At 46.3% G+C, this 13,405-nt stretch overlaps 2 protein-coding genes across 2 annotated transcripts in view; both read left to right on the top strand.

The window, feature by feature from the left end:
• Positions 1-8,303, top strand: part of ttc6 (tetratricopeptide repeat domain 6) — a gene marked incomplete at both ends in the record, with an annotated part of 32,906 nt that extends 24,603 nt beyond the window's left edge. Inside the window, 5 exons of the mRNA XM_084438893.1 lie at positions 3,487-3,697; positions 4,298-4,450; positions 5,464-5,637; positions 6,926-7,151; positions 8,170-8,303. Coding sequence (XP_084295019.1) covers positions 3,487-3,697; positions 4,298-4,450; positions 5,464-5,637; positions 6,926-7,151; positions 8,170-8,303 — 898 coding nt within the window. The remainder of the gene's footprint in view (positions 1-3,486; positions 3,698-4,297; positions 4,451-5,463; positions 5,638-6,925; positions 7,152-8,169) is intronic.
• A 2,361-nt stretch (positions 8,304-10,664) lies between these two features.
• On the top strand, positions 10,665-11,768 carry sstr1a (somatostatin receptor 1a; the record flags this gene model as incomplete). Its single annotated transcript, XM_084438576.1, has 1 exon — positions 10,665-11,768. The coding sequence occupies one exon, from the start codon at positions 10,665-10,667 to the stop codon at positions 11,766-11,768; it is 1,104 nt and encodes a 367-aa protein (XP_084294702.1).
• Between the last annotated feature and the right edge of the window lie 1,637 nt (positions 11,769-13,405).

Genomic DNA, 13,405 nt, shown 5'->3' with positions numbered 1-13,405 from the left:
TTCTATTTTGGGGCCCTTGCTCTTTTTATTATATGTAAACAATATTTGTAATCAGATGCAATGTTCAACCTATCATATGTATGCTGATGACACTATTGTGTACTCATGTGCTCCTTCTCTGGATATTGCCGTTTCCAATCTAAAATTGGATTTTATCACACTGCAGCATGCACTTCTTGATTCCAAGCTGCTTTTAAACGGTATGAAAACCAAAGCAATGCTCTTTGCTCCTAAGTCTGTGTCCTCCTGCCTCTCCATTGACACCCTTGACGGTATCTCTGTTGAGTTTGTCGACACATACAAATATCTGGGCTTTTGGCTGGACAGAAATCTAAACTTTAAACATCATATTGAAGCCCTAACTAAGAAACTGAAGTTTACTCTTGGCTTCCTTTACAGACTTAAAGCTTGTTTTTCAACATCTTCTCGTAAAAGGTTGGTCTCTGGCTTATTCCTGTCCCAGCTTGATTACGGCGATACCATCTATAGATTTGCCTGTCCCACTGTTTTGGCCAAACTTGACCCACTCTACCATGCTGCACTGAGATATATATCAAATGCACCTTATAGGACTCATCATTGCACACTGTATAGCCTAACTGGGTGGCCCTCACTTACTATGCGCAGGATGCAACACTGGTTTATTTTATTGTATAAGGCCATTTTAGGCAAGCTCCCTCGGTACATATGTTCCAATTTTGTACCAGTTTGTGACTCTTACAACCTCAGATCCAGTGCCTGGATACGGTTCCAGGTACCTGCTGTGCGGACTGAGGCTGGAAAAAGGAGCCTTTTTTATTCTGGTCCTTGGTCTTGGAATGACCTTCAGTCAAGCCTCAAACTGATGGCACTTATTCCTTTAGCCAGCTTTAAACTGAAACTATCAGAAGTCCTTACCACCAGCTGCTCATGTAGTAATATATCTTAATTTCTTATTGTTCCCACGTGGTCTACGCCTTTTGTATATTTAGTTGTGTTGTTCTCTGTATTTTATATGTCCTTGTGTCTTTCTATGTGAAACTTTGCTGCCTTCTTGGCCAGGTCAGTATTGTAAAAGAGATTTTATCTCAATGCTTTTATCTGGTTAAATAAAGGTTAAATAAAAAATAAAAAAAAATAAAATCTGCCTCTTGTGGTAGCAACATAGAACTGCAGGTCAACAACGGGACGGAGGCAGCCAGGGAGTAAGCCAGAGAGGAAGCCATGGAGGGAGCCAGGGAGGGACTGACAACCGGACATTTGCTATCCTAGGTGTGCTGGCTTACAGCCATGCACAAAAATAGACTTACAGGTATTCTGTATGCTACTAGTGCTGAAGAAAATCAAGTTATTAGACAAAGCATAGGCTCTTGAAGGTCCAAATAAGTGTAGCCTATTTGAATGTGAGACCACTTCGGAATGCAGGCTGGCTATTCCATCATCATATATCTTATTGAATTAAGTGAAACAGATAAAAATAGGTACAGGTAGGCCTACCTGCAGTTAGCTCAGAGCTACGTGCCACCACCAAGTACTCTTGGCTCACTCAAATCCAGTCGTGTTGGTAAGCAGCAGGCTGCTGCATTGCGCTTTCTTAAGTTGGAGAGATTTTCACATCCATTGTATTTAGTCCAAATTAACAAATGTAGGCTACAGTCTGTAACAAATGTAGGCTACAGACTGTATCATCTGAGTCAGCTGGATTGATTATGATACAGAATCCTTTCTCCTACTTTTACTTGAATTTGCACCATTTGGTGCAGTAGAGGGAAGCTGTGTTGTCGCTCCCCCACACGCTTACTTCCAATGTTTGTGGGTCATACTGTACTTCATTTTGTTATTGACTTTAACTGAAACACTGTGGTTGTCCTCAGGATTTCTGGTTGGAAGCTTTGGAAGGTCTTCATCACAGAATATTGATTCACAGTTCATCATATTGTTTGAATTTGTTGTTGACCATGATGTTACTTATGGGTACTTTGGGGTATTTTGGGGCACTTAAGTGTATACTTTGGGGTATTTTGGGGTGTACTTTGGGGTATTTTGGGCTACTTTGGAGTATTTTGGGGTGTACTTTGGGGGGATTAGTAGGACCCCCTACTACATACTACATTCTACCATGCACTAGTATACTACTACACTTTAATTTCTAACAGGCTAGTAGAACACTACTGTACACTACTGCATTCTACACTGCCATGCACTAGTGTACTGCTGCATACTACACTCTACCATGATCTTTAGTATACTACTGCTTACTACACACTACCATGCTTTAGGGATCTACCATCACAGATTAGTTTACTATTTCTCTTCTTTCTACTCTTACTCAGACACCAGTAGTATTCAGTATTGATATTAGTGTATAGCCTGAGGGCGAGGCTATAACACACTGCTGGATCTCTTATGGAGAGTGATTGATGGTTTCAATTAGCTCTACTGGCTGTTGTTGTTATGGCTACTAAAGCAGTGGTGATTAGTGCTGAGTAGAAGAAATCAGTATAGTGTAGCTGTACGCCCACTCTGTAAATATCCCATCCCACCACAGCGTGTGAGTGTGGGTTCTGGTGTTTCATCTCCGTGTTGGGTTATTGATTTGGGCGGTTAACGATGACCCCGAGGATTGGGAGCAGGCCGGAGAAGACGTGCATTTATCGCTTCACTGATGGTAAAACAGCAACAGCTCCCATACTGTAGGTCGACTGCAATCTCGAGATTTCAAAAATCCTACTCCTCATATTTACAGGAAGGGGGAATAAAGGGAGAGATTGCCCTGACATTCTCAGAGACATGTTCTCTCATCTCTGGATCAGCGCAACCCCGCTGAACCTCCTTGTCTTTCTGCTGAAGACATGAAAGAGGAAAGACATTATCTACTCTGCTGAGAGACACATTACGAGACCTCACAGGCAGCAGGATGCTGGGAGGCGGCTGTGGGAACGGCCGGATTTTCAAACACGGCAGGGGTCAGTCAGGCAGGGCTCTCTGAGAGACGGGGAGTGAAGGAGAGAGGAGAATGATTGAGTTTGTTTTTTATAGGAGCAAGGGAGTAAAAGAAAGGAAAAAGTGTGTTTAGGAGTTAGGCGAGAGAGAGACCACAGAGAGTGGCAGCTTTTAGCATTCAGACATGGTGTTCCAGACATCGATCACCTCCACAGCAAGCTTTATAGGCAGGCGAGAATACAGGCGATAGTGCTCTTAGCCCGGAACACGCACACTAGGAGGTTTGGTTTAGAAAGGAGGTGTTAATGTTAATGCACAAGTGTGTGTGTGTGTGTGTGTGTGTGTGTGATGTGTATTGATACAATGTGTGTGTGTTTGTGTGTGTGTGTGTGTGTGTGTGTGTGTGATGTGTATTGATACAATGTGTGTGTGTTTGTGTGTGATTATAATATCTGTGTGTGTGTGTGTGTGTGTGTGTGTGTGTGTCTATGTCTATGCGTCTATTGTGTATGTTTACAATTTGTGTGTGTGTGTGAATATAATATCTGTGTGTGTGTGTTATAGGCTAGGCCAGCTCCAGGAGTCAGTGGAAGCATACAGCCAGTCCATGCAGCTTAGCCCCTACTTCCTGGAGGCCTATGTGGGCCGGGGCAACGCTTACATGGACTACGGCCACGCCCAGGCCAACAAGCAGGCCCAGAGAGACTTCCTGTCCGCCCTGCACCTGGACCCCCTCTGCTCCAACGCACGCATCTGCTTGGCGTACAACTTACAGGTGAGCACCCCACCGCATCACTTCCTGTTGGGATGTGACCGTACGTGACGGTAGCAAGGGGTCAAAGCCCGGTCACCCTCATGTAAGACGTTGTGCACAAATTCAGATTTTTAGTTGCATGTCTCATTCGTGGGTCTGTGAAATAGGTCCCAGGTTCTATAGGTGTTTTCGTTTTGTAAATAAGTGAGTGAAAATAGCTGCGGTGAAATATGTGTTTGTTAGATGTACCGTAGGCTCTGATGAATTGCCTGTCAGCCTGTTGCTAAGATAATATGCAGTTGCCAGGGAGGGAGAGAGGCAGGCGGACAGATCTCTGTAGACGGCTCACAACAACATAAATGATCAAATGACAGTCTCTCAAATAGCTCGACAACTCAGCGAGATGCTTTCATCTGTGCGTTAGTCTGTGTGTGTGTGTGTGTGTGTGTGTGTGTGTGTATGTGTGTGTGTGTCTGCGTCTGCCATGCATGGGGTGCACGTGTGTGTGTGTGTGCGTGCTTGGGTGCATGTGTGCCTGTGTGGGTGTGTGTGAGTGTTGTGGTGTACATGCATGTGTGTGTTTTTCTGTGTGTGTGTGATGGTCCATCTGCTGCCCCCCAGGTTTGCGGGTATTTCCAGAGAGCCTGGAACCAGTTCACCGTGGCAACAGAGATCGACCCAAAGTGCTGGATTGCGTTGGAAGGTCGAGCAGTGGTCAGCCTGCAAATGGGAAACACCTACGCTGCCTTCTTGGACATTAATGCTGCGCTGAAGGTACCCAAACCATATGATAAAAACCTGGATTCATCATCTTTTTTAATGAGTAGTTCTTGCTCAAGGGTAATAGTCTTAGTTTCACAGACTGGTCATAGCATCTAATTGGTCAGCGGTGATCCGAGGGCTTGAATGAGTCATCCAGATCAAGCGTGTAACTGCTGGGGTGACAGGGTGGACTCTGCTGGGGTGACAGGGTGGACTGTGCTGGGATGACAGGGTGGACTCTGCTGGGGTAACAGAGTGGACTCTGCTGGGGTGACAGGGTGGACTCTGCTGGGATGACAGGGGGGACTCTGCTGGGGTAACAGAGTGGACTCTGCTGGGGAGACAGGGTGGACTGTGCTGGGATGACAGGGTGGACTCTGCTGGGGTAACAGAGTGGACTCTGCTGGGGTGACAGGGTGGACTCTGCTGCGGTAACAGAGTGGACTCTGCTGGGGTGACACGGTGGACTGCTGGTGTGACAGGGTGGACTCTGCTGGGGTAACAGAGTGGACTCTGCTGGGGTGACAGGGTGGACTGTGCTGGTGTGACGGGGTGGACTCTGCTGGGGTAACAGAGTGGACTGTGCTGGGGTAACAGAGTGGACTCTGCTGGGATGACAGGGTGGACTGTGCTGGGATGACAGGGTGGACTGTGCTGGTGTGACGGGGTGGACTCTGCTGGGATGACAGGGTGGACTCTGCTGGGATGACAGGGTGGACTGTGCTGGTGTGACGGGGTGGACTCATACGGGCACAGACGGACACATACAGTATTCTCTGCAGTGCAGTGAGCAAATCCCTTTAAAGAAAAAATAAAGTTTTAGAAAGCCCTTCCAAAATAGTCTGATTATCTCCTCTTTTGTTAGGGTTTTTGCGGTTTGCTCATTCCTCTGTGTCAGTGACATTGGGCCCACCTTGTCTGTGTTTACCATATTGATCTGACTGTGTGGACAGGACTGGACACACCCTGTCTGTGTTAACTGTGCTGTTTGTGGTGTTTCTGACTGTTCTCCCATCTCTCTGAAGCATCACCCCAAGTCAGACCAGCTGCTGACCAACCGTGGGGTGATCAACCAGTACCTGGGCGATAGGGTGGCCGCCATGAGGGACTACCAGAGTGCCATTGCTCTCAACCCCGCCTACGCCCTGGCGTACTTCAACGCTGCCAACCTCTACTTCTACAACAGGCAGTTTGACCAGGTACTGACCACTGCATCTACTATAGTACTCTGCTCTGCTCTACTCTGCATCTACTATAGTACTCTACTCTGCTCTGCTCTGCTGTACTCTACAGTTTAACTCACACTGCCAACCCCAACTTCTACAATAGGCAGTTTGACCAGGTAGAGCACTGACCACTGCATCTTCTACTCTACTCTACTCTACTCTACTCTACTCTACTCTACTCTACTCTACTCTACTCTACTCTACTCTACTCTACTCTACTCTGCACTGAGGAAGTGTGGGGAAAGAGTGCCTTGTGTCTTTTTTGGGCAAAATCCCTCTAGGCTTTGGAGTTGCTTTAGTTCAACGATTAACAAGGCACACTGCTGCTCAATCAGACCAACGCATTTTCTGCAAGTGTGCGGCCTCTGCCTTGTTTACAAAAAAAAGCCCAGTGGACACAAGGTCTTGCTAACCCATAGTCCTTATGTAAGAGAGGTTCCACTTGTCTTTGGTGAGAGACACAGGTATTGGCAAGGACCTCACAATACGATACGTATCACGAATCGATACATTGCGATACGATACAATACATATTGTGATACATTGTGGTCTCTACATAGTGATAATCTAAAGATATTTTAGGACATTTCTGCTTTATTTAGATAGGACAGTGTAATGACTGACAGGAAAGGTTGGAGAGAGAGAGAGAGAGCGGGGAGGACATGCAGCAAAGCGCCCGGGCTGAATTCGAACCCATGTCGCTGCAGTAAGGACTAGCCTTTACTAGCCCATAGTGATACTCTACATAATTTACTGAAAATGTAAAAATACAGCTGAGAATACAACTCCATCCCCCGCTTCGATGAGGGCGAAGGGAATGTAAGGACATTTTGAATTATGTATGACTGGATTCTATGCTTTATTTTATCTACATCTATTCCCTTTCTTGTTTTGTACATTTTCCTTGTGCAAATAAATAAAGGAATGAATCGATACTGTACCACAGAAAATCGATACAATATGGCAGAAAAAATATTGTGATGTATTGCTGTATCAATTTTATTGCAAAGCCCAAATGTCTAAAAAATCGATCAGACAGCTGCAGCTGATACAGAACGCTGCTGCTCGAGTCCTCACTAAGACTACTGTAGATAGAGTAGTGATAGATACTGTAAATAGATAGATAGATAGACAGACAGACAGACAGACAGACAGACAGACAGACAGACAGATAGATAGATAGATAGATAGATAGATAGATAGATAGATAGATAGATAGATACTTAGATACTTCTTGATGGTTGTGTTCCTTGTGTTTCAGGCGTGTGAGTACTACAGCCGTGCGTTGGAGCTAGACCCGGAGGACGAGTCTGTCGTCCTTAACCGGGCCATCACCAGGACGCTGCTGCGGAAGGTTCCAGAAGCCCTGCAGGACTTCTCCCTGGCATTGGAGCTCAACCCCTACTCTGCTCACATCTACTTCAACAGAGCCAACCTCTACTGCTCACTACGCCAGTACAGCCACGCAGAGAGGGACCTGACTGAAGGTAGCACCTCTCGACTCTACTCTGTCTCTCCGTCCTCCAGTCTCTACTAACCCTAACCTCTACCGTACCACCTCTCTACTCGACTCTACTCTACTTGACTCTACTCTACTCTACTGTCTCTAGTCCCTCCTCCAGTCTCTACTAACCCTAAACCCTTCTGTACCACCTCTCTACTGTCTCTACTAACCCTAACCCCTAGCATACCAGTCTCTACTCTACTGTCTGTACTAACCCTAACCCCTACCATACCACTGTCTCTACTCTACTGTCTCTACTAACCCTAACCCCTACCGTACCACCTCTCTACTCTACTGTCTCTACTAACCCTAACCCCTACCGTACCACCTCTCTACTCTACTGTCTCTACTAACCCTAACCCCTACCGTACCACCTCTCTACTCTACTGTCTCTACTAACCCTAACCCCTACCGTACCACCTCTCTACTCTACTGTCTCTACTAACCCTAACCCCTACCGTACCACCTCTCTACTCTACTGTCTCTACTAACCCTAACCCCTACCGTACCACCTCTCTACTCTACTGTCTCTAGTCCCTCCTCCGGTCTCCATTGTCTCTACTCCTACCAGTTCTGCCCTCACCTCTACTTTTATTGTGTTCTCTGTTCTAGAGTGTTCTCTGTATTCTAGAGTGTTCTCTATGTTCTAGTGTTCTCTATGTTCTAGAGTATTCTCTGTTCTATTGTGTTCTGTGTTCTAGAGTGTTCTATGTATTCTAGTGCTATGTGTTCTAGAGTGTTTATGTTCTAGAGTGTTTTTTGTGTTCTAGAGTATTCTCTGTTCTAGAGTATTCTCTGTTCTGTATTCTAGAGTGTCCTCTGTATGCTAGGGTGTTCTCTGTGTTCTAGAGTATTCTCTGTCATAGAGTTTTCTGTGTTCTAGAGTGTTCTCTGTGTTCTAGAGTATTCTCTGTTCTATAGTGTTCTGTGTTCTAGAGTGTTCTCTGTGTTCTAGAGTATTCTCTGTTCTAGTGTTGTCTGTGTTCTCTCTTCTCCCCCAGCGCTCCGTCTGCAGCCCAGTGATGCTCTGGTCTACAAGCTGCGTGCTGATGTCAGAGGTCACCTGGGCTGGACCCGGCAGGCTGTGGAGGACTACAGGACAGCTGTGGAGCTGCAGGAAGCCTTGGAGGGGTGAGGGGACCCCCCCCTCACACACACACCCCCTACTCCAAACTTCAACCCCACCACCACCCATAAACAACCATAACCCCCCCCCCCCCACACACACACACACACACACTGCAGTTCTGAGCCTTGGCCATGTGATGCCACATGACAGGCTTCACTCCTGCTGTAATAAAGATCTGGAGCTGCACTTCATCGCATATTATACCATATGCACATTTAATATTCCCTCACAATTGTGATGTATTCTGACAATTGTAATATATTCTTATCTCTCTCTGATATGTTCTGAAGGAAAGAGCCTTGTGTCTGATGGGATTAAGTATAATCTGCCCCTCTGTGCAACCCACCCCCCAGCAGCCAGCTCCACTCACAGATTGTATTTTGTAGTTGGGAGCTGATCCTCCTGTAATGGCTCCCAGACTACCTCACATCAGAACGAGCTGCTGAGTCAGAAACCGAGAAACAACTGTGGAGGGGGTGAGAGGAGAGACAGGAGAGGAGGTGGGTGGGGGTAGGAGAGGAGTGAAGATGGAAGTGGAGAGGAGATAGAGAGAGGAGAAGGGCCATATGGACCGGCTGGCGTCCAGAAGAGAGAGAGAAAAGGAGAGGGAGAGAGAAAGAAAGGGAGGGAGCGGGAGAGAGAGTATGTATTTGGGCAAGAGAGAGCAAATGAGAGAGCGAAAGACAGTGGGAAACAGTATATGTGTGTGGGAGAGGGAGAGAGATGGAGAGTATGTGTGTGTAGGAGAGAGGGAGGGAGGGAGACAAAGTATATGTGTATGTGACTGAGAGAGAGAGAGAGAGAGAGAGAGAGAGAGAGAGAAAGAGACAGAGGGAGAAAGGGGAAGAGAGGAGATGGGGAGAAGGCAGAAAGTGAAGAGTAATGAACAAGAGCAGTGTGAAATGGATCCAGCCATCTGTTCCTGAGACTCCAGGATGCACGGTGCAGCTCGGCGCCTTTCAAGGGCAGTGGCTGTCATTCTCTGAGAAGACAACGCTGGCTTAATGGTCTGGCCCCAGCTGTCTGTCTGAGGGAAACAGGTCCCTCTTCTCTCCTACCCGGAGTCGTTGGCTCCATTCACACTTCACAAGCTTCCATTATGTGGGGTCTTGATGAGGGGAACTGTTGCATTTTGGAAAAACATAGGCCCATGTCCTGTATGCTCTAGACCAGAGGATACCTCTGCTACTGGCACACTGTATCCAGTACTATGAATCATTATCTCTCTTAACACCTTTCTTCTAGTCTCATACTAGAACACTGGGTGCTGTTGTATCGACATGGATTCATACTTAGATTAACACAATTTTTTTAATTTTTTTCTTAGTCAAACCAGAACTGAGATGGTGGTTTCACACCAAATGCGTCATATCCTGGAATATCTGGTCTGTTAACTGGCATCATGTCTTGGACAGTTGGTCAGTTCTGTAAAATCCTCAAACTCAATCTGCCACAGATTCAGATTCAGAGTTTATTCGTCACATACATAATACAACAGAATGGCTGCAGACCAGCAAGGGCTCAGTTGTCCAAATAAGACAGTGAAAATATGGCTCTTCTCATTAAACTGTATTTAAAGAAGCGCAAATTCGCAATACAGTAGCTGTGAAATGCACGAGCTATAGAGTAGGCTACAAGCATTTCCAATCTGTCTGAATCTTCTCTCTTCTGTAATTAGTTGATTAGTAACACAAAGTGGACAACAGCACCATTGCACTTCTGTGGACATTTTTGTGGACCGACCAACCAACTGACCGACCGACCAGAGCAACAGAGCAAGATATAGATTTGCTGGTCGCAGCTAAAAATCATTACACAGCCAAATGTGCAGCCTTCACAATAATGATATTATTTGCCGAATTGATGTCTGTTGAAATGTCAATTTTTGTACTGTATTGATCCATGATCTGTCACACACAGGTATTGACCCAAATGCCTAAATGACTTAATGATTAAATTGCTGAATAATACATGTTTCTACAAACACAAATTGTCTCAATCCCTTTCAGCGAACTTGGAGACTTAGTGTGCTTAGTCACTAAGTGATATAAAGCCATTTATTCATCAGTCTAAAGCTGATTGAGCGATATGGCGTCCATTGAGAGATTTCTATTTAGATAACATGATATCGATTGAGGTCCCAGAGCCACCGCAACGTCATTATGGACGTCTGACGCCGCTGCGCCTCGAGACCGCTGGAGCGTCCAGTCGCGCGCTCTCCATGGTCCTGAAGCGCAGCGCGCGCCCAGCACTCTGCCATCGCCGCGAGGAGATGAATGCTCGGGACGCTCGAGCTGTTTAACAAGGATTATTTACGGACGAAATATTTGTTTCAAATTGTTATTTTCCTGTGGACTCAAAGCAAATATGTTGCCAAACAGTTCTTTTAGAAATCTGAACCTAACGGACATATTTTTTCTGACGAATTTGTCTGGTAACGAAACGCACAGTGAGTCTCACGGCAGCGCAATCCTGATCTCGTTCATTTACACAGTGGTGTGTCTGGTGGGACTGTGCGGGAACTCCATGGTGATCTATGTCATTTTCAGGTACGCCAAAATGAAAACGGCTACCAATATCTATATTCTGAACTTGGCTATCGCAGACGAGCTACTGATGCTGAGCGTCCCGTTCCTGGTCACCTCCTCACTTCTCCACCACTGGCCGTTCGGCTCGCTGCTCTGCCGGCTCGTCCTGAGTGTCGATGCCATCAACATGTTCACCAGCATCTACTGCCTAACTGTCCTAAGCATTGACCGTTATATTGCGGTCGTACATCCCATCAAGGCGTCCCGGTACCGGAGACCCACAATAGCCAAAATGGTCAACTTCGGCGTGTGGATGTTTTCTATCCTGGTCATTTTGCCCATCATCATATTTTCCACGACGGCACCGAACTCGGACGGTTCTGTCGCCTGCAACATGCAGATGCCGGAGCCTGAGCGCCAATGGATGGCCGTGTTCGTGATCTACGCCTTCCTCATGGGTTTCCTGTTCCCAGTCATCGCCATCTGCATGTGCTACATCCTCATCATCGCCAAACTCCGGGTGGTGGCTCTGAAGGCGGGCTGGCAGCAGCGAAAGAAGTCGGAGAGGAAGATCACCCTGATGGTGATGATGGTGGTGACCGTGTTCGTCATCTGCTGGATGCCGTTCCACATCGTGCAGCTCGTCAACGTGTTCGTGCAGCAGCACAACGCGACTCTCAGCCAGCTGGCGGTGATCCTAGGGTACGCAAACAGTTGCGCAAACCCCATCCTATACGGGTTCTTATCGGACAATTTCAAACGCTCTTTCCAAAGAATCCTGTGCCTGCGCTGGATGGACAACGCCACCGAGGAGCCCATAGACTACTATGCCACGGCTCTGAAAAGTCGCGGATACAGTGTGGACGAGTTCCAGCCTGACAACATAGAATCGGACAGCGCTTACCGTAACGGCACCTGTACTTCTAGGACCACGACATTGTAGCGTAATGACAGGCGTTATATGACATGAACAAAGTGAATGTGACCGTTTGAGTGTTTCAATATGACTGTTATAGGCTACTTTGGTACATGTTTGTTTTCTTTACTTGGAGCATTTTCTATTGAACGACCATTAAAACGTAATTTAATTCAAATGTCTTATTGTTTCTTTATAGCCTATTAGCCTATGCGCTCAGGAGGCACAGTCATCTTTATCTGGGCATAACCACATTTTACCCTCCTCAAAATATAGCTTTTTCGGTCTTAGGCTTCATTTAGCCTACACAAATTCAACATGGGCTTTTAGAATCTGCGGAGTTACACATGGATTGCAATCATTCCACATCATTTAGTACCATGGATAATGAAATGCATGTGCTTTCTAAATCCGGATTTGTGCCCTCCCTATCCGAGTCTCATACGGATCTGGTAATGGTATCGGAGTGAAGCAGTCATTTTACTTGGGCATCGCTCATGCAGGCAGACAGCAAAACTTGTTTGCAGACACCAAATCCTGCTCAGTCTGGACCACATCCTGTCCTTCTAGCTCCTAACCATAGTTGCGTTCCATTCCACAAAGCTGGGCCCCTCCCCTGTGCCCTTGATGAGTCTGTACATCCAATTGAATGGAACACAGCCCTGGCTCTTAGAGAATTAAAGAATCAAACCCCACCCACTACATCTTTTAACATTGAGTACAATTCTTGCAATAGCCTAGAACACTTTATTGACAAAAGAAAATACAAAGCATACATGGGTTTTTTACAAGTTATTTCAAGCCACTTAAAATACTAAAAACACTATTTTCAAATATGTATTTTCCCTAGGTCTGTGTAATAGACTACAGGTTTAAAATAACACATAGGCCTAATCCAATATAACTCCTATATCTTGATATCTCAAATTCTTTATCTTATATACAAACATCAATAGTATAGGTCAATATACCAACACAGAGTAAAAGTTAACAGAGAACAAAACACAAAACTGAACTTTGTATTCTTATTGCATAGAAAATAAACAACATACCATCTTATCTGGTCTTTTCAATGACATAATCTCTGATACATGTGCAAACAGACAGATTTAGGGTAATAGTGTTGTGTTCCAGAGGGGATGCATTCATACCATACAGCAGGGTTCAACAAACGAAAATAAAACCCAGGTTGATCAAGTCCCTTAACAACCTCCACCATTCATACACATGCTTCCCTATGTTGCTTCCTTCTCATTGGTGTGTTCCATGGAGTCTTGGCCGTTGAGCCTGTCCTCCTTGGTCGCCTCAGACCTCTTCATGGCCATCATCTCTGCCTTCTTCATGGCCAGCTGCTGGCTTCTCCTCCTCAAGCAACACTTGACTACAGCCACGACCACCACCACCAGCACCACCAGGGCCATGACGGCGATCAGCACCGGGATGAACACGCTGGTCCTCTCCGGCATCAACAACTCCACCTGGCTGTTGTCTGTGGGGGAGGCCGGGGGCTCCATGGAGGCCGGGGGGGAGCTGAGAGAGGGCCTCACCAAGATCGTGGCCTTGGGAGTGGGGGCGTTGACTTGGATCATCATATCGAGGTCTGTAACTCCCACCGGGGGTACCGTGGTGGCTGTTAACTCGCTACACGCTGACGAACCCTCGTT

The sequence above is a fragment of the Borostomias antarcticus genome (genome assembly GCF_949987555.1).
Source record: "Borostomias antarcticus genome assembly, chromosome: 5".
NCBI lineage: Eukaryota > Metazoa > Chordata > Actinopteri > Stomiiformes > Stomiidae > Borostomias > Borostomias antarcticus.
Note: the sequence above shows the minus strand (reverse complement) of the source record. Positions and strands in the feature narration are given on the sequence as shown.